The 26,580-nt window shown below is 57.0% G+C and overlaps 2 protein-coding genes across 2 annotated transcripts in view; one reads left to right on the top strand and one right to left on the bottom strand.

Moving 5' to 3' along the window:
* The window catches only part of BCL9L (BCL9 like), a 43,032-nt gene extending 33,014 nt beyond the window's left edge, over positions 1-10,018 (bottom strand). The window contains exon 1 of the mRNA XM_085209433.1: positions 9,880-10,018. The gene's annotated coding sequence lies outside the window, so the exon portion shown is untranslated. The remainder of the gene's footprint in view (positions 1-9,879) is intronic.
* Positions 10,019-22,639: 12,621 nt separating this feature from the next.
* CENATAC (centrosomal AT-AC splicing factor) lies at positions 22,640-26,453 on the top strand. The gene is made up of 9 exons (XM_085209483.1): positions 22,640-22,990; positions 23,075-23,240; positions 23,325-23,387; positions 23,538-23,602; positions 24,187-24,292; positions 24,652-24,682; positions 25,045-25,134; positions 25,235-25,367; positions 25,986-26,453. Exons 1-9 carry the CDS (start codon positions 22,707-22,709, stop codon positions 26,029-26,031), a joined length of 984 nt encoding a protein of 327 aa, XP_085065609.1. The 5' UTR covers positions 22,640-22,706; the 3' UTR covers positions 26,032-26,453.
* Positions 26,454-26,580: the final 127 nt, after the last annotated feature.

The raw sequence follows: 26,580 nt of genomic DNA on the forward strand, positions 1-26,580 counted from the left end.
CAGGATGCTGCTGCAGGGAATGCTGCACGGCCCTTCCCCAAGCTGCACACCCATCTGCGGCCGAGCGCAGCCACCAGGGCTGTGTCTGCCAGCAAGAACCGCTGGAAAGGTCCTGCTGCAGCCCACGAGTTCTCTCTCCTCCTGGCACACACAGCAGAGTGCAGGAAGGAGAGGCAGTAAGCATCCAAGGACGCACAGCAGGAAGCAGAACACAGGGCTCAGCCCACCAGCCTCCCCCTTCGGGCACCAGCTCTCCCAGCACCCAGGTGCCCTGGCTCACAGCTGCTTCCCCTCAGCAGCAGCTGGCAGGGAGTGCTCAGGTTTGCAACAGCCCCGTGCAGATCGAGGCTCTGCGTTTCCCCTTCATTGTAAAAGTGGATGATGAAGAACACAACCGCCGCTGCTGTGGCAGGCAGCCAGCAAGCCCAGACCCAGCAGCACTGCTCTGTGCAGGCGTGAGGTGTCAGCTGGGCTCTTGGACGGCCCACGTGGCTCCAGTTTCCTGTCTCTGGGCAGAGGAGGTTTGCTTCCTCCCCGCAATAAATGAGGCCTGATCAGAGGAGCTCTGCCACCAGCCACGCAGTAATGTGGGCTGCCTGGAGTCAGGCTTCTCCCATAGGTTTTGTTCCGCATCCAGGATGCTCTGCAGAGAAGGTGGGTGATGGGAGCTGCACCTCAGCAACTGTGTCCTGTGCCACCAGCACATGGAGGGTGCAGCAGGAACTAAGCACACCATGCTCCTACCTGCCCAAAAAGGCCCTGGGACACCCAGAAACATCAGCCATCTCCCATTTTGGATGGAAAGGAACTGACTTAAGCCAGAGGGGCCTTTGGCTCATTAAGCAAAACCACCCTAGGGCTTGTTGTTCAGATCAAATCGAGCAGCTCCTGGTCCCCTCCCACAGCATACTGAGACACAGTCTGGCACTTGGGTCCACTTGAGTCCTCTTAAAATAAAAATTAATTGATATGCAAATAAGATGAGGCATTAGATTAGTCGACTGGCCAAGGGCAATGCTCAGCTTCCCCACCATTCCAAGCTACAATCCCAGCACTGCTGCATCCTTCCCACGCCTGGAGTCAACCCTCGACAGCAGCTCAAGAGCAGAGGGTCCCAACAACGTATGCCATGTGCACAAGGGAGCCTGGGTGTCACAACATCCAACGATGGCTGAAATTGTTTGGATTAAATAGCATAATAAACTAAATGAGAAACATTTGCCACCAGCTCCTGAGCCTCTCTTCATACTTCAAAATCACCATGTGGGGTGGGGAACAGTTGCTTCAAGTCCTGACCATGCAAATTACTGGGCAGGTAGATCACTCTTCTCACTGAAATAACACAAGCACTTGCGAAATCAGAATGCTTTGCTGAAGTTCTGGATTGAGGCAAAGTAACTCCTTTGTAACCAACAAAATGTTTAGATCTCATGAAAAAAAACACTTAGTGGAAGCATGGCAAACAAGACATGTCTGAAAGATATCATAGAGTCTGTCACCTTGTAGGAAGCACCACAACAGCTGATCCAGGATGATGTTTTGTTTTCACAGCAGTCTCACCCAGTTGCTTAATGGGTGTCTAGAGCTGCTCTGGGTGTTTCAGAGCCAGGCTGACTGAAGGACTATAGCAAATGTCACTCTCATTTTTTGAGAAGGGGAGAAAGGAAGACCTGGAAACTGCAGGCTGGGGAGCCTCACCTCTGTGCCTGGGGAGATCATGGAGCAGATTCTTCTGAAGAGATGTTAAGGCACATCGACACGAGGGAGTGAACCGAGACAGCCAGCATGGCTTCACCAAGGGCAGAGCGTGCCTGACCCATTCGGTGGTCTTCTGTGATGGAGTGATGGCATCAGGGGGCAAAGGAAGGGCAACTGAGGTCATCTACCTGGAGTTGTGCCTTTGACACAGTCCTGCACCACATCCTTGTCTCCAAATTGGAGAGAGATGGATTTGAAGGCTGGACCATTCGGTGGATGAGGAATTGGTTGGATGGTCGCAGCCAGAGGGCTGTTGTCAATGGCTCCGTGTCCAGGTGGAGGCCGGTGATGAGTGGTGTCCCCCAGGGGTCCATCTTGGGACCGGAGCTCTTCAGCATCTCTGTGAGTGACAGATGATAGGATGGAGTGATCGATAGTGATAGAGATAGGATGGAGTGCAGCCTCAGCAGTTTGCTGATGGCACCGAGCTGAGTGGTGCAGTGGACACAAGAGCAGGAAGGGACGCCATCCAGAGGGACCTGGACAGGCTCAGAAAGTGGGCCCTGAGAACCTGATGAGGTTCAACAAGGCCAGGTGCTGCTCTTGGGTTGGGGCAGCGCCAGACATGAGGCCAGACTGGAGAAGAACTGGTTGAGAGCAGCCCTGTGGAGAAGGACTTGGGGTCCTGATGGACAGAAGCGGGACGTGAGGCAGCAGTGTGCGCCTGCAGCCCGGAAGGCCGACAGTCCTGGGCTGCAGCAACAGAGGGGTGGCAGCAGGGAGAGGAGAAGGAGAGGAGAAGGAGAGGAGAAGGAGAGGAGAAGGAGAGGGTTGTTCCCCTCTGCTCTGCCCCTGGAAGGCCCCACCTGCAGTGCTGTGCCCAGGCCTGGGACCCCAGACAGGAGGGATGCGGAGCTGCTGGAACGGGTCCAGAGGAGGGCACGAGGATGCTCAGAGGGCTGGGGCACCTCTGATTGAAGACAGGCTGAGGGAGCTGGGCTCTATGATGATTCTAAGACTAGATGCACAGTTGAAGTCCTTTGCCTGCATACGCAGTGCTGGAGGTGGAAATTTCTGAGTTGAAGCTCAGAGGTCCCTAAGCATCACCACACAAAGGCCACAACCCCCAACAACCTCCAGCACCTTGAAGGGCAGCAGTGCCCCAGCCATGCCTGAAAAGCAAAAGCAGATACAGTTTAAGAGGAGACCCAGTGCTTCACTCTGCAAGAAAATCAACAGGAGAGCTACATTCATACCTCTGAGCAGCAAAGCAAAGGAGCTTGGCCTCTATTGTCACATACAATCTCCACTTCTGCCCGTAAGCCCTGAGAAATGAAGCAGGACTTATCACTCATTTTCCAGGTGGAGGAGGGGATGCAGCCCCAGGGAGGTGCTTTCTCCTGCCCAATGCAGCAGAAAGCAGGCAATGGGAGGAGTGACAAAGAAAAGGGAGAGGAGAGCACGGTTCTGGTGCCCGCTTCCCACTCTTAGGGCTGCCAGGCTTGCACAGGCTGCCAAATCAAATAGCAATCCAGAGCCACCCTTCTGACAGACAGAGCAGGACAAGCCCTCAAAGCAGGGCTGGCGCAGGGCTCCTTCTACCCAGGGCAATCACTGCCCACATCTGATGCTCATTGACTATGACTGGCAGCAGCTGATGCCTACGGATCACACAGAAATCTCAGTCCCTCCCACTGGAGAAGCTCTATGGCTCCCCAGGCAAGCTGCAATTTCACATTTTCCAACCAACACCCCCAGCTCTGTCCCCAAAGATGGATGTCTTTGACCATTAGGGACACTGAAGCAGCATTCAGATCAGAGCACACACTGAGGAGGCAGGCTAAGAAGCAAAACCCATGGCTGAGAAGAGGGTGAGCTGCTGCCCCACCAACACAGAACCACACAAAACGCCTTGGCCAAGGGCCACAGGTAGATTCCAGACCACAGGATTCACACTGACCCTATGCTATGGCCACAAGGTTCTGCTGATCTTAAGAGACAGGTTATGATGGGGGTGGGCAAAGTCACAGTGTGTGTTGTGCCCCAGTTTCTCCTACTGTAATGCGGTTCCTCAGCCAAAGGGGGTGAATTCAGCAGGGCTGTCCCTTGCAGATTACAGGAGCTAGCAGCACCTTCATTCCTGCTTCTCTGTTCCTCTGGGTGCTGCTCAGACGTTGCCATGCTGCTGCCCTTCCTGCAAAGCCTCGTGCACTGATGTGCAGCACATCCCTGTGCAGGAGGAGCCTCTGCCTGCTCCCACAGCAGAAACAGACAGTGACATTCAGAAAAATACAATTAGCAAGTATTAAATGGCCGGTAACTACGCTGGCAGCTGGGAGGAAAGATACAGCCCAGCACTTCCTTGCAGATGGAGTACTGATAGATGCTGGCATGTCAGCTCAGATGCACTGGCTCTCCCAGGTGACAGTGCCTCAGATCTGGTCCCCACACACTCTCCACCAGCAGAATCCTTTAACCAGAGCCGGAAGGGCAGAAATTGACACTCAGTGCCAGGTTCTGCTGTTGAGTCTGGGGATGGGGACAGTGCTGGGAGCAGGCAGCCAGCAGCGGGGCGAGGAGGGGGGTTGGAGATTCATGATCCTTGTGGTCCCTTCCAACCTGGCCATTCTATGATTCTGAGCAGAGGCTTGGTGCTGCAGAGAGCTGGCCTCCATCCATCACCATTCACGCATGCCACCTCTTTGCCATCTCCCCGTGCTCACAGTGCAGCCTGCAGGTCTCACCCCACGCTGTGCACAGCCATGTTGGGGAAAGACCACACCAGTCTCACACACATCACTAGAAAGCATGCGGCAGGGAGGGGGAGCACCCAGCACAGTATTCCAAATCGTTCCTGTCTTCTCTTCCAAGCCCATCTCGGTCCTCTCTCAACTGGGACCCCCTCATAAAAATAAGAAGAGACAGGCCTTTCCTGGCATTTCCTTTTTCTGAAAAGGCTGTAAAATTTTCCAAGCATAGCCAGAGCCAGAGCAAAGTTTGTCAGGAGCTCAGCTCATTAGGCGGCTGCTCAAGGAGCCCCGCGGGAGGCGCAGGCTGCATAATTCAAAACAGCTTGGACCCTGGAAAAGAAAATAGAAACCAGGCACCGAGGACGAGGGGGCAGCGCTCAGCTCTGAGCGTAACCCCGTCCGCAGGGCCCGCGAGGAGCCCCGGCCCCACAGAGGTGCTGCGGCAGCCCGAGCAGAGCTGGCACCAGGCAGAGGAAATTCCAAGCCTGTTGCTTCTGGCAGCCGCACTAGGCCCTGGCTAGGACCTCGGCAACCTGGAAACCAGCTACTCAGCAATTTTCTTGCCATCCAAAGGGCTTGTTCTGAACCACAGTTTCACTTTCCCCCCCCCCGCCTTCTCCCCGCATCGCAGCCCAAGAGGCAGAGAACATCAGAGGCGAAAATTGTTTGCTCTAAAAGCAGTCGGGACCAGAGCCCCCAAACTGCTCAGCTCCTGGACTGCAGTCTGGAGCTGCTGCCGTTCCCCCACTTGCATCTGGAGGCGGGGAGAGCAGAGGAAACTTGCCTGGACCAGCCCTAGGTCTCCCCAGTTCCTTTTGCTCCTTGCCAGGGAAAAGTTCAATCGAGGCTGCACAGACACAGGACACAAGCAGCTTTCAGCCCAGCTCTGCTCGAGGCCCGGCTGTGGCCGGAGCAGCTCCGTTCAGGCCCCGTCTGGCCCAATCTCCCATTGCAACCCAGTGCTGGAACACATCCTACCGAGGAAGTGGTGAAAGCTCCAGTGCTGGAGGGGTTTCCACAGCCCTGGCCAGCTTGCTGTGGAGAACAGTTGCCCAGAGACTCATCTCTTGTTGTTAGTCAATGCCCTTCGGAGCCTCCCAGCCAACTCCTCACTGCCCTGTGCACATGAGCTGCCAGGGCTGTGGGAAACCTACAGCACGGCTTCTTAGGACCCCTGCAAATGGGCTTCGTGAGCCAGCACCCTCCTCTACCCACAGCCTCACCGTGCCTCTTCGAGGAAGCCCAAAGCCCAGCACTGCACGCACACAACGAAGCAGCCATCCCTTCCCTGCTGGACACAGATGCCACTGAAGGTGTGTGAGAACACTGATGCACAGCTACCCAATTTCTTTCCTAAAGAAAATAGGAAGAGTATATTTTCTGTTAGAAAGACCGAAATTAAGAACAGGTTGCCCAGAGAGGCGGTGGTGCCCCGTCCCTGCAGACAGCCCAGGTCAGGCCGTTGGGGCTGTGAGCACTGCTGGAGCTGTGGGTGTCCCTGTGCACTGCACGGAGCGGCACCAGGCGGCCTTTGAGGGTCCCTTCCAACTCCAAGGATCCTGTGATTCAAATAGAGTCCCTTTCTGCAGAACTGGAGAACTGATACACAGCAGGGCTCTGCGTTCCCATGCACAGAGCAGGGGCAGCAGCAGAGTGAACTCACCGCCTGCAGTCCTCCTCCTCTGCCGCTCATTTCTGACCTCACCAGAGCGCCCTGACTCCTGAGTCACAACAGCCATTTCCCTGTCCATTCTGCCAGAGCCACAGCGGTCCCTTCATGGAGCACAGCTCTCCCTGCAGAACTGGGCACCAGGCACCAACCAGCCTGCAGCTCCAACCACACCAAGTGCAGCTTTCTGAACTTCAGCTGGGCACATCTTTGAGATCTCAGACACTCAGGGACTGGAGAATTCATGAATGCAGCAACTGCTGAAGACGCTTCACAAGAAAAACTATTTTGCCAGCTTCTGGAACAGCCTGCTTACACCTGGGTTCAAACAGGAGGCCGAGACCCAACACAGCAGCTACAGAGGACCTGAACGATGAGCAAGAATCAGGATTCCTGGCTTCCATCCCCAGCTCTGCCCCATATTCACTTCCTGCCTTCAGTTAAGTCACTTCCTTTCACTTTTCCTCCTCACTCGGAGGTAAAATAACCAAGTCCCTGTTTCTGCAGCTCCTCCAGCCTGTGATGGTGCAAAACTCTGCTATGCCGGAGGCCGAGCAGCACAGGGCGCAGAGCCGCACACCGCCCCGCCGCAGCCTGGCATTTCCTGTGCTTACGTTTCAAGGGGCTCAGAGTCTGTAAACAGCCAACGTGGTGGAGCATCTCTCACACAAACCATATCCTGGCTCAGCGCAGCCCTCCTGCTCCTGGCAGATCGCGTCCCACGCACTGGGGCAGAGGGAAGACCAGTAGGCACAGCAGGAACAAGGAGCACTCTGTGGTTTCTCTCGGTATTTCAGGCCATCTCTCGCACAGGAGGAGCTCTGCTTCACTTTCCAAGTCTCTCCCTCTCTGGCACGGAGCACAAACCTGGCTCCTGGCCCAGGTCTTGGCTCCGGCACAGCTCCTCACCAAACAGGGTGCCGCCCCACCTCTGGGAACAGCGCGCAGCCTTACAGCCAGGCTGAGGATATCTTGCTCCCACCATTCCTTAACTGGGATTCAAGGTCTCGTGTGCCAAACTGGAAAGAAAAGACAAACCAACCAACCTAACTCTTGCTCTCAGAGGGAGCTAAGTCCGCAGCTGAGCAGCTCCAGGATTCCTGGAGGTAACAGAGACCCAGTGGATGGGGACGAAGCAATCCCACCCTTTGGCTGGAGCAGAACAGGTCACATACTAAGAGGTGAAGTCTGCAGCTTCTGCACTACGGACCTGAAGGATGAAAGTTTGCAAAGCATGCGGAGAACAGCTGTTGTTCAATCTTCCAGCAGAACGCTGGAAAAACAGACTCACAACTTGAAAGGTAAAGTGTGGGGCTGACTGTTCTCCTCAGGAAATCGGATGCTGGAAGGGCAGAGAGCATCGTGGTCCCCTGTGCAGGCAGAGCCAGCGTGTGCAGCTTCAGCGTGTACACAAGTTCACGAGCCAGGAAAAACCTGGGAATGCTTTTTCTGCCATCCTCACTCCCTCACCCTAATCTCAAAACCGATGGAAACATAGAACTGAGAAGCGAAGGAGCTGCAATGCTTCCCAGCCTCTTTGCTCCAAGGCGTGCGTTTTGCCCTCTCTTCATCGCCACACAAACCTCCTGGGGCAGCTGTAATCTCATGGAGACCAACAAACCACATCAAGCCAGCAGCAAAGCGCCAGCACCCCCTAAAACAATGAACCATGCGTGAGATCCACAGAGTGCCTGTTTGTCAGAAAACTTCACGCTGGGAGGAATGAAACAGAGTCCGGCAGAGCTGAGGTCGGACCTATATTAGGGCTTGATTCATGCTAGCAATCTTCCTGCAGCTTGAACTACCAAAGCACCCTTCTATCTGTACATCACATCTCTGTAGTATCTCTGTCCACCCATACATCCACATATCTAAAACACCACATTTTCTGTTAAAGTGAACAGACAAGGTTAAGCCACGAAGAGTGCTACAACAACAGCCAGGAGCCACCTGTAGGGATGCAGCTGGTGCACCCAGGTGTTCTTATCTGCACCTCCTCCCAAAGCAAGCACTGCGGGGAAGGAGAGCACCCAAAACATCTCAGCAGGATGGAACAGCAAAGAGAAGGAAAACCAAAGTCTTCTCCTCCCAAACCAGCAAGATTTCCTTCTAGCTGTGCTGAAGAGCCAGCCGCACGGACCACACAGGTTCCAATCATGCACCAGCAAGGTGCACAGCTCTATGGACCTGAGTTCTACCAGAGCTGTGCAGTGGTTTAACTCCAGAGGCTGCTCCTATGGAGCAGGAACTCCCATGTCCAGCTGCACCACAGCTCTGCACACTGTCCCATCACACAGCAGCACCACAGCAGCCAGCGGGTATCAAAGGCAGGGCTCAGGGTGGCAGGGAAGCACTGATCACGCTGTTTGCACAGCTGAAACGACAAAATACACATCAAAACAACAACAAAAAGGCTCTACAGCGTTTAGGGTGTGAGGAGTCTGCAAAGAAAGAAATCGTAGAGAAAGAGAACCGCAGAGCAATGTGGACGTGGTGATCTTTGTGTCGGTACCACCCCGGGCGTGTTACACACCCATGTGTGCCACAGCCGGCCTTATCACAGGCACTGCCACGCTGCTCAGCACGGACACTCCTCACAACATGACCTTGTGCAAATCACTTCCTCTGTGACTCAGTTTTCTGTGCGAAAGCAGCAGAGCAGCGCGTGCACCTCTCAGCAGGGAGCTGGCGGGCGGGAGGAGCCGCAGAGCTGTGCTCGGATGGGGAGCGGAGCCAAACCCCAAAGGTGTGCAGCCGTCACCCCGGGTGGGCAGCAGCCCTTCTCCTCACGTGGGACACAGCCAGGTGACAGCACAGCCCTGTGCTCTGACAGCGCTGCCCCCAAGGCTGGCAGACGTTGCACACAACAACACAACACAGCGTGCCCCGTCACGCAGCATTACTTATGTGTTCAGATATGCATCCTTCTCACGTTTCTACTCCAGCAAGTGGTTGTTAGCAGCGCAGGGCCGGGACAAGTTCACCACCTGCTGAAGACATGTCCCTAACACGGCACAGCCAAGGTTTTGTTGCATCGATTCGTTCTTTCTCAGGAAAGAGCGGCAGCACGGCCAGAGAGAGGGCAGAGCTCTGCCCTGACACCTCCTGCGGGCTCAGCCTTCCGGGAGCGCTTCTTTCAACCCCACGTGAAACGCAACGACACCAAACGCAGGAATCCCCATTTCGGTCCTCCCCGGGGCTTTAACAACGGCGGAGATCTGGAGCAGCACAGGGAAAATCGGGCGAATCGCGAATAAGAAGTTCCTCACACCTGGAGCCCGGCTCAGGCCGCCTGCTCCTCGTGCAGTTACCAGCAACAACGCGACGGACGGCAAGGACGCCAGGAAAGCAGTCTCTAGAACGTACAAGCGAAGTCGGAAGGGCCACGCAGAGCGCGGGCGATGCCCGGGACGTGCCCAGAGCGCGCTGACAGCAAAGCAACGCGCACGGCCGGGCGGGAAGGGGGCTGGGCGCCGGGAGGGGACGGAGCGGTGCGGGACCACCACCTGCTGCAGCCCGCCGGGCCCTTCAGCGGCAACTTCCACCGCAGCAGCACCGCGGCGGCGCGGCTCGTTGGGGCGGCGCGGCTCGTCGCTGCCCGGCGCTCCGCCGTTCCCGCAGCGCGGCTCGGCCCGCGGGTCCCGTCCCGCCCCGGCGCCGCTGACAGCCGCGGTGCCGTCTCCCTCCCGCGGCGGAACAATGGGGCGCTGCCGGCGCGGCCGCGGAGCGCTCGGCTCGGCTGGGCTCGGCTCGCTCACTCACCTCGGCGGCGGCGCGGCTCAGGGCAGGCCGGGCGAGCTCCCCGCGGCGGCGAGGCGCTGCTCCGCGGGCTGCTCAGCGCGGGCCGGCGGCGCGGGGCCGGCCCCGCAGGCCGGGCTCATGGCGCGGAGCGGGCCGTGCCACCGCCGTTCGCCGCGGGGCCGGGCCGCGGGCGGGCGGCGCTCCGAGCCCGGCGCCCCGCCGCCCCGCTCCTTTCGCTTTCGCCGCCGGCGGCTCCAGCCCGCGCCCGCCGGCGGAGCTCGGCGTCCGGCCGCGGCGAGCACCAACTTCCCTCCCGGCCGCGAGTTGCGGGCGCTTTCCCCGCCGGGCGGGCGGCTCCGGTGCCGGCGGCCGCGGCAGCCCGGGGGCGGGCGGGGGCGCCGTGGCGAGGGGCGAAGCGCTGCGTGCCGAGTGCTCCTTTCTCCGCCGGAGCCTGAATAATCATTTGGAGAAACAGGATCATTCACTTTCCTCCGTGCAAGGAGCCAAGCGCTGCCCTGTCAAAATAAAAGCCCCGCTCGCTCCGGCGCTGATTAACTGCTTCCTAATCTCGGGCTTTCCGCCGGCCTCCCAGCGGCCTGCCGGGGACGCGCACCTTGCGAGGGCGGCGCTGGAGGCGCACGGCCGCCGGGACGGGGCGCGCAGCCCGACCGCATCCCCGCGCACCGCCGCCCGGCTCGGAACGGGGAGCGCCGGCCCCGCGGCCCCTGGGAGCCCCGGGCGGGACTGCCGAGCTGCGGGCCTCGGCTCTGCGATTACTGCGAGGAAGGAGACGCCGTCGCCTGGCGAGGGACGCGGACAAAATGGCCTCATTTCTGCAAGCAGCCTGCGGCGGAGAAGACTTCCACCACCAAAAGTACAAAAGGCTGCAGGATGGGGTTCTGCTCGTCGCACCCTGCGGCGGGCGCGGCAGCTCCCCGGGCGGAGCGGCTGCTGCGTGCAAAGCGACAGAGGGGGAACCTCGCGGAACGTCGGGGCTCCTCCTCGCAGAGCGCGGTGCGAACACGCAGGGCGCGTCCGGACGGAGCCGGGCACCGTCGGGCACACGGTGAAGCTGGGCCGGGCACCGCCACACAGCGCGCGGAGCAGCGAGGAAACACCCGCCGCTGAGACACGGGGAGATTTCCGACCCGACGGCGAGGAAAGGCAGCGCCGGGCGCGCGGTGCTCGGTCTGAAGCCGCCCGCAGCCCATGCAGCAGAGGTGGCTGCCTGCCTGCGAGCGGCTGCACAGCTGTACGTCCGCCTGTGCAACATTACACGCCCGGTTATCTCGCACAAATGCGATTACCGGCGGGTTTCTGTGCTGCCTGCAAGGGGCAACGTCACCCGTGGATTCACACGGCCCGGGCTTCCCCACGACATTGCCCAGCCCTCTCTCAGTGCTGTCCCTCGAGCCTGGTTCATCGCCCCGCTCCCATCCCCCGGTGCGCTTCAGATGAAGCCCCGCAGCCTCCTTGGCACGGCAGTTCAGCTTCCCTGGGAGCGTCCCCGAGGGCCGCGTCACCTTCGTGTCTGCAGTGCCCAGATCGCCCAGGGGTGGGCTGGCGGCACGGACCGCTCGACAGCATCTTAAAGCATTGCAGAGCTAAAGGGGATCCAGGAACAAGCAATGCATCGCAGCTGCCGGGAAGCAGGGGCCTTAACTGACAAGATACGTCTCTCCCTCCTGCCCGCCGGGACCGCAAGTCAGCGGCCACGGCCGGAGACAGAGCCTCGGTTACCGACTTGGCTCGGGGCGAGGAATGACACAGCAAGAAAGCCACCGCGGCATCCAGAGAGGACCCTCAGCAAAGACCCCAGCAAGGAGCCCCGGCACGGAGCTCCCGGATCGGGCGCAGTGCCGAACCGCACCCCCCGCACAGCGCTGCCCGCACCGGGGCGGCCCCGCGGGAACCGCAGCGCGGGGGGCGGTCGGGGACGCGGCGGCAGCGCCCCCTGGCGGCGAGCGGCGGCGGAGGACCCCCGCGGGGGACGCGCAGTGCGGCCGCCCCCGCCGCGCCCCGTCCTCAACCCGGGTGGAGGTGTGAGCAAACGCGAGCGGTGTGAGCCTGACGCACAGCTCGGCAAAGCAAACTTTGGCTGCCGCAGCCGAGTGACAGCCGAGGAACGGAAGGCAGACGAAAGCTCGCTGCTCCTAAAGGGAAAAACAGAAAGGATCGGTAATTCCCCTTCGAAGGCGTCTTCCCCCAGGCGCATCCAAAGCAGTGCCTGGGGAAAACATCGGAGGCCGGAGCAGACAAAAGGAACGATGTATAGATGTGCCTTTGCTTGCCCCAGGCTTCTCTCAGCAGCCAGCCCTGGTGGGCAGGCTGGGCAGCAGGCACAGTGCGACCTGAGCAGCCCGAGGGCTCCATCTCAGCCCAATGCAGAGAGGACAGAGGATCCGGGAAGCCACCTGTTCGCCACCTCTCCCTCTCTCCCTTCCCCTTTGCTCCCAGGCTTCTGACATCACAGCCCCTCACATCTCTCTGCACACGCAAGTGTCTGAGTGAGACTGGGAAAGGGCAGTGGGAGGCCTGGCCCTGTGGGCTCTGTGCTCAGCTCTGCTTTTAATTAACACTCCCAGTCTCCCCTTCCCTTCTCTATCATTACACCCACACCAGCAGAGATAGGGGGGGAAGGAATTGTTCCAGGTTACAACCTGTGCTGGGCATTTCCAACAAGTACGCCAGTCCTTCCTTCTGCTGTCACGTTCATTCTCCCAGTGGCAGGAGCCATCATCTCCTTGGCTCTCCCAGATGATGACCCCTGCTCAAAGGGAAAGTTACAAAAAGAAAAACACACACCTAGGAAGCCCAGAGTCTCCTTTCCAAACTAGTGTTCCCTGGGCCAAAGACCAAGAGCGCTCGCTGTCGAGGTCACGGTTTGGCTCAGATCAGTCCATGCAAGGAGGTGGCTGTTTTCTTAAGGAGCTTGAGCAGGTTCCTGGTGGTGCTGTTGAGTAACTCGCTTAGGCAAAGAGCTTGAGCCATACAGAGTGGAAAGCAGTAGCCAGGAGAAGAGGGAGCTAAAGGTGGAGCACAGGAGACACCGGGCTGCAAGGCCACAGCCTTGTCCTGTCTCACTTTCACTGATGAGAACATTTGGAATCCAGGGATGTGTTCATTCCTATTGCCTCTGTAGAACACCATCCCTAAGATCAGACCTCCACAAGACCCCTGTGGGCAAGGCTCTCATTACACTTATGAATATGATTAATTAGGTCCAATTAACTACACTGGAATTAACGATGTGATTCACAGTTAGCTGGAGCTCTTTGTGAAAGGTTTCCCCGGTGGCCCATTCCAGTCCCAGACCAACCCCTCATTGAGGCCCAGGGGATGGAAGAGCACACATCACCTGGGATGAAGGAAACGAGCCTGGGCAGGGAGAGCAGGGAAATCATGGCAGCTCCAGCACTAAATCTGCAGTGGAGGCTTGGACTCATCCGCTGCTCCCCAGGAGAGGAGAAGGAAGAGGTGACATTTCAGCTGCAGAGGTAGTCCAGCCTAAAAACACCTCTGTTCTCCTGATGCTGCCCTCGGTCCTGCCCTCCAATCTTTCTCTACACAGACTCCTGGCCACCGTGTCTCAGTTCCCTCAGACACTGGCACAGATTCTATCCCACAATCCCGCAGATCCCTGTCATGCCTCCGTCTCTCCCAGGCTGCACGGTGAGCCCTCAATCCCACTTCTGTTTTGATGGTACCACAAGCTGTTGCTCAAAGAAAGGGGAAAAAAGCCAACCCAGGCAAGGCCCCGGGTCTGTGCCCAGCCTTGTGGCCAACAGGGAAGAATGGGCTCCCTCATTACGTGCTCATTAGAGTCTGAGCAGTGCTGCAGCCAGCAGCAGGCAGCTGTGAGAAGCCTGTGCTCCCTCTTGTGCTCCTGCAGCTGCCTAGGCACAGTGTGCCATCGGCCAGATGGATCTGGAAAGGATCAGGAGCATCCAGCTTGGCGTCTATACTCTTTTCAAAGGAGGATTCCAGGCCGTTGTGTTCATGCTAACTCATTAACCACCCCTATCCGACAGGCCAAGGCCATTCAGCCACTGCTGCCAGAAGAAACAGGGCAGCACGAAGACAACACGTGAAGGGATGCAATCAGCCTCGGTCTCCAGCTCAGGGTTCTCTTGCTGGGGTTGAGACCTGCTCTGTCTGACTGGATGGGTCCTGCAGCTCCCTCCACACCCTGTGGGATTTTCTTGGCACTGCTGCCCAGAGAGCTGTGGTGCCCCATCCCTGCAGGCACTCCAGGCCAGGTGGGATGGGGCCCTGGGCAGCCTGAGCTGGTGGGGGGCAGCCCTGCCCATGGCCAGGGGTGGCACTGGCTGGGCTTTGAGCTCCCCTCCAACCTGAGCCATTCTATGAGTCTGTGATTTCTATGCTGCAGTTACAAAGCCAAAATGCCACCTGTGCTGGAGTACCAGAGGAGAATTTAATCAGGCTAAGCAGTTCCCCACATGAAAATACACTGCTGACAAATGACCTTCTTGCAAAGACTTAAACTGCTGACACAATTCAGGATCACAAAGGCACCAAAGCTTGGGATGTCTTACAACATCAGATGCACTCCTCATGCATACATGGCACGGCACAACTCTCCAAGCCTTCTCCCTTCACTGTTACTCCCATGGCCGTGGCAGACTCATCTTCCCACAGTCTCAGATGATCACTGCAGCTCAGAATTCATCCTGGCCCGCTGTGCTCTGCACAAAGCCTTGGTGCCGCTGGAGTTCTGGCACAGCGGATGAATTTAACTCCCACTGCAGCAGCCTGGTCTCTGGTGACAACGGCAGCAGGAGCTCAGGGCTGCCGGCGCTGGAGCTCGGGGGGAGCTTCTGCCGCCCAGCAGGGCGGGGGGCTGCCTGTCACCTCGGCAGGGACACAGAAATGGGAGCCCCCAGGGCAGCCTGCAGGGCCGGGGCAGCCGCCAGCGGGACGGACCCGAGCCTGCCGCCAGCAAAGCAACGCCGGCAGCATCTGCAGGGAGCAAAGGGTTAAACCATTTAGCGAGGCCACCGGTGTAATAAATGCAGCAATCAGCACAGCCGGCGCCTCCCACTGCGACCCAGTGCCTGGGCTGGCCGGGGAGCCGGGAAGGTGGCAGGGAACGGGGTGGGTGGGGAGGACTCTTATCCTGATATGGCTCCTTCCTTCCAAGTGAGGGTTTGGAAAAACTGAGCAGGCAGGGTTGGCTCTGAAATCACAGCGCTTCAGTGACACAAAGCCAGCCAGATTCCCCCCGCGAGGCAGAGGGAGGCCGGCAGCCGGGTGGGCCGAGGCTCTGGGCTCGGGGTGCCGCAGGGCGGCGGGATGAACCAGCGGGGCGAGGAGGAACGCGGCTCCCCCGCAGCACCGAGATTTCCGTGTGACATTCCTGGCTGGCTGCGCAGGCACCGGCAGGCCCTGCGCGGGCTGCGGGGGATCTCGGGGTTGTACAAACAGAGGCGGCTCCGGCGCTGTCTGCCTGCCCGCGATCGCATTCCTGAGCTCCGCTCCGCCGCCCGCAGGTGCCCGCAGCGCTCCGTACGGTGCGATCCTCCATCAGCGTGCACGCGTGGGGCTGCCCGGACAGACGGACGTCCTGCGTGCGTGCACAGCCACAAGTAGCAGGCGGTGCACGGAGCTGTGGCTGCCGGCCCCGAAGTTCAGCACGGCGCGTTGTAGCGGGGAGCGAGGCGTAAGAACGGGTCGTGTTGTCCCTGTTGCTGCAGTCTCGTGGCGAAGCAGAAGCGGGCATGGAGCAATCCCTCCCCGCCGTTATTTACTCAGTCCCTCCATCTCCCGAGGAACGCTGGGAGCTCTGTCGCTGCGGATACGTGAGCCCTTTGTCAGCGAGCCTGGAGCAGAGATCAGGATTGCTCTGAGAGAGGCCACAAACCCAACACAAATACAATTTAATTCAATATCTCTATTAGGATTTGGGGTCGCTGCTCCTTCACCTCTCACACTGCCCTTGTTCATCCATATTCCAGGCCCTCGAGACATGCATCCCTGATGGTGCTTCCCTGATAGAGGTGCTCAGCACCTCAGCCGGCTGCCAGCAGGTCTCTGGGAATTGGTACGAGGCAAAGGTCCTCCTGCCCAGCCACCTGTCAGCTGCTTCTCAATCCGTGTCCCTCCCATGTTCCCAGCACCCCATCTCGCTCCATGCTCTCCCACAGAGGCGTGGGCACCACCGTACCCCAGAGCACCATCTCTGCAGTGCAGCAGCTCAGTGCTGGATGCACGCTGTCTTCCCAGCACGCAGCATCACAGAAGCACAGCTCGCAGCCATAGTGCTCTTCCGGCAATAGTGAGGTTTGGGGGGGCATCCCACGGCACAGGCAGGATGAGAAAGATGTGCCAGCAGCGCCCAGCCTCGCCCAGGCTGACCCCTGGAGGATTAGGCAGCTCGCAGCAGGAGCAGAGGCACCGCAGACCTTTGCCCCAGGCCCCCGGCAGCCCGGGCTCGACGCCCAAAGGCGCGGCATCAGCGTGTCTGGCAACAGCAGCTCTCCACAATATCGGTATTATGAAACGTTCACCTTATTAACCGCCACTCACACGGCTGCACAGAACTGCACACAGGCGGCCGGCTCCTCCGGCCTCAGGAATACGTGCGTATCCCTCCGTTTCGTTGGCAGAAACACAAGAAGAAAGAAAGATTCCCTTCTTCGCAAACCCGCTCTGCGCGCGAGGCTTCCGAGGCAGCCTAACACTGCACTCCGACTCTCGGGCCGGCCCGGGATCCTGACATTTCCCGTGTCCTCGGGGCAGCTTCTCAGGGAGGAGCCGCTCACGGTGCGGGACGCCGGGGGGCACCGGGAGCCGCCCCCGAACCGCGCGGGGCCCCGCGGAGCGCCGGCTGAGCGCAGGGGAGGCGCCGCCGCGGCGGAGGGCCGAGCGGGTGTTATGGCGCCCCCTTGCGGCCGCGGGCGCCCCGGGCGGTGGCTCCGCGAGAGCGGATAACGGCGTGGCGGGAGGGTGGGAGGGGGTCTGAGGGAAGAGAAGGAGGAACTGTGGCTCCGATGAAAAAATGCCAAGAGGAGATTTTACATCCAGCCACGCAATGAAGGAAGTGAATGGATGCGGCGTGTCCTCCTTCCTGCCAAGCAAACACCCCCTTCCACGAGCAGCAGCGGCTGAAAGCTGGTGCTGGAAACACTGAATCATCCCTTCCTGCGTGCCATGCTTTAATATCTGCCTAACAGGTACCTTAAAGCAGTTCACAGCTGTGAATACTCAGAACTGATCATTAAAATTCTCTCTCAGGTAGAAGGCAATGCAGGAGAGCTGTGCATCTGGCAGCAGGTATCCAGGTGCACTGAAGGCTGAGGTGCTTTGACAGGACAAAAACCGAGGCAGGATCTGTTTAGATGGGAAAAGTCAGGGCCAGAGGCAGTGGAGCACAGCCCTGTTGCTCTCTCTCTCTTTCTCTCCCAGTTTAAAGAGAGATGTTGCGCTTGGAAGCACTGAGGCACATCATGCAGCTGCGTGAGGAGCAAGAAAACCAGAGAAGCCAACAAGTGTTAATTCATTAAGATGTGGTATCTCAGCTGCTTGCAACTTTCTGTGCATGCTCTCGAAAAGGCCCTCAAAGCATGCCCTTCCTCCTTGGGCAGAGCAAGATGTAGCACAGACAGCACAGGAGACTTGAGCAGCATCTCCTCCCTTTTTTTCTCTCACCCGTACATCAGTGCCACACCAGTGACCGAGCTCCAGGCCACACAAGCACAATTACTTCCTCCAGCCCCTTCAGGCCTTGCTGTAATTCCCTGTTCTTCCTTCTGACTGCTGCCTTCCTGCTGGTTACCAGAATCCTTACTGGTTTCCCCACCCCCTGACAGCCACAGCTCCGTGCCCAAGGTGGGAAAGGGGAAAGGGAAAAAGGAGTTTTTCCAGAAGCCAATGAAACGCAACTGTGAACATAGTTCCCATGGTAACAGCCGGATCCAGAGGAAGAACAGGGAATGCAAATTGGATTACAGAGGGGATGAACAGGGAGGGATGAACCACGTGCATCAACCAGGCTGAATAGCACCTGTGTGTGTATCAGACAGGTACCCGGTTCCCTCTCCAGCTCCGTGCCTGTGTGCACTGCAGAGTCCTGTCGTGAGGTCCCCCCTGCACAAAAGGGCTCACAAGAGGAGGAAGGAGCTGGATTCCTACTAAGGGACTCCATTGAGGACCACAGTTCTGGACATTAATTGAGATAAAGCTGCTCCACTTTTCTGGGATGTCAATCTGAGTGGGAGGCATTTGGTAACAGCCGATACATTTTTCCTCATACACAGTTCTTCCATATGAGGTTGTACTGCTCAGAACTGACAGTGCATCTGTTGAGATTGGCTCTTAGAAACCAAATGTTCTTGAAAATATAAAGGGCTCTTCTCTCACATATAAAGTTGTTTAAGTATTTTTTACTTTAAAACAACAACAGAAAACCACCCTGCGTTTCTGTCCCACCTCCCACGGCCACTACCAAGGGCTGAGAGCAATCACTGGTCTGCTTCTGCAGAAAGATCCCGAGCCCAGGGGCAGGCCTGCTTCCTCCTCAGAGATTGCCCTGGGATCAGCATGGACTGCAAACTCTGGAAGAGGACATTCCAGCTGTTTCACATGGGAGCCAACAGCTCTGCAGCCTCTGACTGCCTTGCTATGAAGCCACAGAAGTTGCAGTTATCCTGTGTGCCCTGCAGCACGAGCTGCTCTTTCTTTGCAGGGAATCGGCCACACTGGTGGCAAAGCACGGCGACGGCGGGTTGCAGCACTTCTGTGAGCGTTGCTTGCCTCATTAGCATTCAGCACATGGCTCAAGCAGCTTTTACATTACTCCTTCCTGACTCTGGGACCTCATGCGTGAGTCATAGGTTTGCACATTTGCTTTTCCTAATCTCTGCAAGCCCCCAGCACATGGCAAACACTGTTCTGAACAGTTCCTTTCATTTCTGCACGTGCACAACCTTCTCGCTTTTGCCAAGAAGCAGAGTCATCCCCTGCCCCCTGTGCTCACATGGCTCACCACCTTCTCACTGGGACCTCACATCTTGTGAGCGGGTACTGAGCCCACTTACACCGAAGAAACAAAAGCAAAAGGCTGTGAGCACTGCTCCTTTTTTCTGTTTCCCAGTCACAGCTGAAGAAAGAAAGCTTTTGCTTTGCACCATTCTCTCCACTTCATACCACAGGAATCTCTGCAAGGCACACGATGCAAAGAAGAGATATGAAGACTAGAAGTGTGGCCCCCGCGTCCATGAGACACGGAGTGCACTATGCAAGCACACGGATAAGCAGGGTGTGCACACCTCTGCCAGGAAGGAGACCAACAGCTCTCAGCAGAGCTCCTTGCATGGGCAGCCAGCATGCCACAAGCACTGCCAGCTTCTCCTGGTTGCTTGCAGAAACCTCTATTTCTCCTTATACTCAAATAATGCAAGAAAACCAAGTCACTGTCTGAGCAACACTGCAGTAAATGCTAGAGAAGGGTGATGATGTCGCTTTAAATGTTACTAAAGTGTTGTCAATGGATCTGCCATGGTAGAAGAGTTAATCCCCCCCCAGCCCCTCTCAGCCACTGTGATGGGATAATTAGATGCGAGGGCTCAGCACAGATGATGCTCCAGTTGCTTAGCAACTAATGGTTTCCATGGAAATGGCAAAGCACAGCCTTCAGAGCGGTAAGTGAGCAGTGCAGCAGGGCAGGGAAAGATGCCTGAAACTCCTGCACTGATCCTCTCCTCCAGAATCACTCAGAGGCCTTGAGGTATTAGGGGAACGGGAGGGGGGTGCCTTAAAGATACAACGTTCCCCTTGCAAGCTGCAGGGAAAAGGTGATTTGTTTGGGGTTTTTTAGATGAAACGTGTAGTGACATGGTCCTCCTGACTCTGAACTGACAAGAACAGTGAGGCTGAATTACACTGAACTGCCTTATGCCCGAACACACAGACAGTCAGCATCCCACTGCTGCCAGGCACAACAGCCATGGGCTGCATCTCTTCCAACCCAGCACTGCACGTGTTGGCAGCACGGCTCACTGCTGTGCTGTGGCATGGCCACAGCTTCAGCTGAGCAGAGACAACCTTGGCTGCCAAGCTGCTCTCCACCATATTTGAAAAGTCATGGCTGTCAGACAAAGTCCCTGGTGATGGGGAAAGGGGAAACATCTCTCCTGTTTCTAAGAAAGGAAGAAAGGAAGACCTGGGAACTACAGGCCAGGGAGCCTCACTTCTGTGCCTGGGAAGATTGTGGAGCAGATTCTTCTGGAAGAGATGTTAAGGCACTTTGGGATAATGGGGAGAGACAGCCAGCACGGCTTCACCAAGGGCAGAGCGTGCCTGACCCATCCAGTGGCCTTCTGTGATGGAGTGATGGCATCGGTGGGCAAAGGAAGGGCAACTGAAGTCATCTACCTGGAGTTGTGCCTTTGGAGGAAGAGATGTCTGTGGGGAGACCTCATTGCAGCCTACCAGGACTTGAAGAAAGCTTGCAAGCAGGAGGAGGAGTGACTTCTTACACAGTCAGGTAGTGAGAGGATAAGGAGAATGGCTTGAAGCGACAAGAGGAGATGTGGGTTAGCTGTGAGGAAGCAATCCTGTTGTCAGAGGGCGGTGAGGCGCTGGCACTGCTGCCCAGAGAGCTGTGGTGCCTCATCCCTGCAGGCACTCGAGGCCAGGTGGGATGGGGCCCTGGGCAGCCTGAGCTGGTGGGGGGCAGCCCTGCCCATGGCCGGGGGTGGCACTGGGTGGGCTCTGAGCTCCCCTCCAACCTGAGCCGTTCTGTGGTTCTATGATTCAACCTCTGTCTGCATTCTGATGAGATCTCTGGGCAGAACGTGGTGGAGCTGTTTGGTTCAGCACCAGGTAGTCTTCCCTGAGCCCCAAATCCCATAGCATGTGGCCAGACCTGTAGTTGGCATCACTAAGCATAACAAATGCACTGCTTGCAAGGGTCATTCTTATGGCTGCAGATTTCCAAACATCTCAGCCCCAGTGGTACCACAGGCAGCACACCAACGAACAGCACAGTGACAGATCATCTTAAGTGAGATCACACAGCACGTGCAGGACAACCAGGGGGTCAGGGAAGGGCTGTAGATGTAGCCTATATTTCAGCAAAGCCTTTAACACCATCTCCAGTAGTATTTTCCTGGAGAAGCTGCAGCCTGTGGCTTGGACAAGTGCACTCTTTGCTGGGTAAAGAACTGCTCCTCTGTCGTCACACCTGTCCCTGCCTGCAGTGCACATTGTTGACTTCAGCAAGGCCTTTGACATTGTCTCTGTGAAATAAAACTTAGAAAATGTGGGATAGATGAGTGGACAGCGAGGTGAGCTGGGGACTGGTGACTGGCAGAGCTCAGAGGGATGTGACCAGCAGCGCAAAGAAGGACCTGGGTGTCCTGGTTGGCCATGAGCAGCAGTGTGCCCTGGTGGCCAAGAGGGCCAGTGGTACCTGGGGTACCTGGGTACCACAGAGCATAGCCAGCAGGTTGAGGAAGGTGATCCTCCCACTCTGCTCTGCCCCTTTGAGGCCACATCTGGAGCACTGTGTCCAGCTCTGGACTCCCCAGTTCAAAGAAGACAGAGATCTCCTAGAAAGAGTGCAGCAGAGGGCCACAAAGATGGTGAATGGCCTGGAGCATCTCCAGTATGAGGGAAGGCTGAGAACCCTGGGGTTCAGTCTGGGGAAGAGAGGGCTGAGGGGGCATCTCAGCACTGTCTGTAGATATCTACAGGGAGTCAAGACATTGGGGCTGGGCTTTTTTTGCTGGTGTTTAGTAATAGGACACGGGGCAACAGGCAGAAACTGGAACCCAGGGAGTTCCATATGTACACAAGGAGGGACTTCTTTACTGTAGGAGAGACAGAACACTGCAACAGGCTGCCTAGAGAGGCAGGAAGAGGAGACATTTAAGATCCATCCAGAAGCCCACCTGAGCAACCTGCCATAGGGAACGGTTTTAGCAGGGGGTTGGACTTGATGGTTTCCAGAGGCCTGGCAGTGTCCACAGCTCCAGCCATGAAGGCTGTGACAGCCACTGGTACCGCTCTGCTCCCCAGTGCTCACAGCCCAGGTGTCCCCAGGGCCAGCCTGCCCCCCACCGCCCTGATCTGAGGCCCAGCACGCACTGAAACAGCCACAGAACATTTCAAACTCCGTCCCCTATTGCTTTCAAACGAGGAAATCAAAGCGGAGCGCCGCGCTTTGTTCCGTGGGGGAGCAGAGATGGAGGTGAGCAGCAGCACAGCCCAGCACTGCTTCAATCAGCCCCAGCCCTGCTTTGAAGTGGAGCAGAAATCTGAGAGGAGGGGCAGGGATCCGAGTTCTGCTCTTTCACTGCAGCTTCACAGAACTGAGAGATGTGGGGGGTACGAGTGAGCCCTGCCCGTGCTGGAGAATACACCTCTGTGCAGGCAGAGCACAGAGCCAGAGTGTGATGTGAGCAGGAGCAATGCTGAGCAGCCAAACCTCCTTCGCAGCCTCTTCTTTTTCCCACAGCTCAGCCCCACATGCTGCATGTCTGTGCTTTAGAGCCATGCAGGCTTAAGGGCAGCACGCCGCAAGGCTGTTTTCTGTTAGGAAAACTGAAATTAGGAACAGGTTGCCCAGAGAGGCGGTGGTGCCCCGTCCCTGCAGACAGCCCAGGTCAGGCCGCTGGGGCTGTGAGCACTGCTGGAGCTGTGGGTGTCCCTGTGCACTGCAGGGAGCGGCACCAGGCGGCCTTTGAGCTCCCTTCCCACTCCCATGGTTGTACAACTCTCTGCCGCCAGGGGGAGCCCTAAAGCGACGGGAGGAGCCTCGTTAAGCCCCGCGGACGCGGCTGTGGGCGGGGTTTAACCGAGGCTCCTCCGCGCGGCGCTCGGCGGCCATGGCGGTGTATCGCTGCTCGCTGTGCCGCCGCACGTTCTTCACCGGCCGCCGCCATCTGTACAGCACCGCGCACCGGCGGCGGCTGCAGGAGGCGCTGGGCCGCTTGGAGGAGGAGGTGGCGGCGGCACGGGCGGCGATGGACGGCGCTGCGGTGCGGCGCTACGACCCGGCGGAGCACGAGCGGCGCGTGTGGTGTCTGTGCTGCGGGAGAGGCGTGCGGAGGGACGGGAGGAGCGGAGCGTTGGCTCTGCCCCACGCCGGGCTCCTGCAGCACCTGGCCGGGTAGGAGCGGGCGGTGGGCTCGGTGCCGGCCGCGACCGCCGTGCTGGCCGTGACCGCCGTCCCTCCGCGCTCCTCCCGTCCCAGGGCTGAGCACCGACGGGAGACGGTGCGGTTCTGGAGGGAGAACCGCGCGGATGCGGCGCTGCGGGAGCGGTTCGTGGTGCCGGCTGAGGAATACGAGCGGTTCGCGGCGGCGTTGCGAAAGGCGGTGGGAGCGCACGAGGAGCGCGAGGAGGAAAACATCCGGCAGGTGAGGGATGCGGGGCCCCCGCAAGCCGCCATCCGTCATCCGCTCGTTAACGGACCGCCCCTCAGCGCCGTTCTGTCCCCGCAGATGGCGGCCCGCATCCGGGAGGCGGAACGGAGGCAGCGGGACATCGTGCGGGCGGCCCTCGAGGTTGGTGCCGCGGAGCTGAGCCGTATCCAGCGCTGCTGCGCCGAGCGACGGGGGTGGGACGGGATGGCGGGGTGAGGGAGGGGGGGGGGGGAGTTGGCGGGCACCGCTGAGTACCAGAAATCTCGTTGCTTTTTCCTGAATCGAACTCAGCCTCCAACAGAGACAGAGCGTTGTGTTGGACCTCCCGGCTGCAGCTCCGCTGTGGGATCTGCCCGGTAAGAGCCGTTTCCCCGCCCCAATCCCGGGCCTCAGCATCCGCCGTTCATTCATGTCCTTAATTAACTTTTACCTGAAGTACAGCAGGCAACAAACGCCCAGGCAAATTGTTCTCCCCTCCACAAAGAAGTATGTGATCAGCAACTGTCATAAAAACGCACTGTGTGTACTCATTGTGGCCTTCCAGTACTTGAAGGAAGGAGGGGGAATGACTGTTTACACGGGAATGATTTTAAACTGAGACAGGGGAGGTTTAGGTTGGATATTAGAAGGAAGTTTTTCCACACAGAAGGCACTGTGAGGCACTGGAACAGGTTGCCCGAGGAGGCTGTGGATGTCCCATCCCTGCAGGCACTCAAGGCCAGGCTGGATGTGGCTCTGGGCAGCCTGGGCTGCTGGTTGGTGACCTGCACACAGCGGGGGGTTGGAACTGGATGAGCGCTGTGCTCCTTTGCAACCCAGGCCATTCTATGATATCCAAACACCAACTCTCCTTTTTTTCTTATCACAGAACCCACTGAACACCACTTCAGCACTGTTTCAGGCTCATCTCTCAGCCTGCTTTGTGGTTCCTGTGTTCCAGGGACACCTCTGGTTGTGCTGAGCTGCCCGGTCCAAGCGCAATGCAGACAGGACCAGATTTAAGCTGGATGGAATCAGGCCAGGCTTTGACCTTCATTGGCCACCAGGTGGGAGCGCAATGTTACTAATGAATTCAATTTAAGTAGCTACAAATTACGAGTTACAAAACAAAACGAGGGGTTACAGTCACCCCAGTGAACCTCAAGCTGAAAAAGGCATCTTTGCAGTCAAGCAGACAATGAGCTGAGATTTACCACTGGGTCACACTTCCATTGAAGCAAACTTTGTTTAAAATGCACTTTAAGAGAGCTCTCCTTAGAGAGAGAATAGTTGCCCTTTCTGTAGCAGAACTGAAAGGGAATTTCTCAGGTGTTCCTTGTGTACAGCACACACTGTGTCATCCCCTGTTCACAGAGGCACTTAAAAGCATCACTTGCTAATTATTGTTTTCTGTTTTCCTTAACAGGAAACAGAAGGGAAAGGAAACGTTCATACAGGTAATCTTACTTGCTTCTCAGCTCCTTTTCCAGCTACCCCAAAAACACAGGGTTGCAGGAGGGGTAACTTAAAGCAATTACAGCATACCCAAAGGTGCTCACTCTTTTGCTACAGTATTAATATGCTAAAATAGAACACTTTCATATTGTGAGAAATGTGACAGTGCTACAAACATCTGTGCTACTGCTGTGCAAAGTATCTGCCTCTCGGTGTGATTTACAGAACATAAACTTGACTTTTTCTTTACTGCTTACTTTACAGAGCAAGGTGCAGGTACAGGGGAAGAGGGAATATTCCCTCTCTCAGGCTGAGCCACTAATTTCACTGCAGTGATTGAATGCATTTTCCCTCTGCCTTCCAGGAGCAAAACCTCCGTGGCTAACAGATGAAGATGAGGAAGATGGAAGCAAACAACAAATTGGACCTTCATATGAGGAATTTCTCAAGCAAAGTAAGCAGCTTGTATACATTTACCTTTGAATACGGTCCAGTACTGCACTGAAGCATCAAAAGGAATTTGACTGAAAAATTCTCCCCGAATTGCCTTTTAGAGGAGAAGCAGAAGCTCAAAAAGCTCCCAGCAGAGCGTGTTGGTGCCAATTTTGACCATACCTCCCAGACGGGGGACAGCTGGCTTCCTTCCTTCGGCCGGGTTTGGAATCATGGCAGGAGGTGGCAGTCAAGGTGAGCCTGAATAGCACAGAACTGATGCTGAGTTGAGTGTGAGCAGAGGACAACAAACTGAGGGGTGCAGTGGACACAAGAGCAGGAAGGGACGCCATCCAGAGGGACCTGGATGGGCTCAGAAAGTGGGCCCTGAGAACCTGATGAGGTTCAACAAGGCCAGGTGCTGCTCTTGGGTCGGGACAATGCCAGTCATGAGGCCAGACTGGAGAAGAACTGGTTGAGAGCAGCCCTGCGGAGAAGGACTTGGGGTCCTGATGGACAGAAGCGGGACGTGAGGCAGCAGTGTGCGCCTGCAGCCCGGAAGGCCGACAGTCCTGGGCTGCAGCAACAGAGGGGTGGCAGCAGGGAGAGGAGAAGGAGAGGAGAGGGAGGGGGTTGTGCCCCTCTGCTCTGCCCCTGGAAGGCCCCACCTGCAGTGCTGTGCCCCTTCCAACCCCATAAGCCATTCTATGATGGCTGTCAAGTAGCTGAAGCATGGTTCACTGAAATAACTGAACAAATTGAGGGGAGCTCCTGTTTTAAATTATCACACGTAGCACTATTTTATGAGATGAGGCAGTTCTCATTACCTCTTCATAAAGGTTATTCAATGCTGACATCTGTGCTCTCTTTCAGACATCAGTTTAGAGCTGAATCAGGAGGAAAGAAGAAAAAAAGGTGATCAGAAGAACACGGAAGAAACCAGGCTCCGATCTCTGCGAAAAGGTGGACTAGAGATAGCTGTACCTTCTGTCAGTGCCAAGGTTTTCAGTACTTGTGTATGTATGTACACATCTAGATGCATTCAGTCTCTTGAAAGGTCATATTAGCATGGAAGTGATGAATTGAGCACCATTACTGAAAGCTACACGTCAAGGGGATGCTGCAGCAGATGCACTCTCTCTCAAGAGCATGTACCATGTATCTAGGCATTAATTTCTGAAGTCGCAGACAATACAAAGACAGATCCTGCCAGCAGGGATAGTCCATTGCCCAGACAGTGCCTTCATAGACAGAAATTCCACCTTACACAGCATCTCTTGCCAGTGTCCTACGTTGCATTTTAGCATAGTATCTCTTTAAATAAACTTACTAAAAAATCCAGTTCTGCCTCTTATGAAGGGTAACTAATTAACCTTCAGCAGGAGAAAGGAAGGCTCAGGTTTTTTTTGTATGCGCAGTTATCCCTCTAAATAATGTTCTTTTGCTTTATTTTAAGTCTGTTATCTCC

This window comes from Meleagris gallopavo, chromosome 26 (assembly GCF_905368555.1).
Source record: "Meleagris gallopavo chromosome 26, MGAL_WU_HG_1.1, whole genome shotgun sequence".
NCBI lineage: Eukaryota > Metazoa > Chordata > Aves > Galliformes > Phasianidae > Meleagris > Meleagris gallopavo.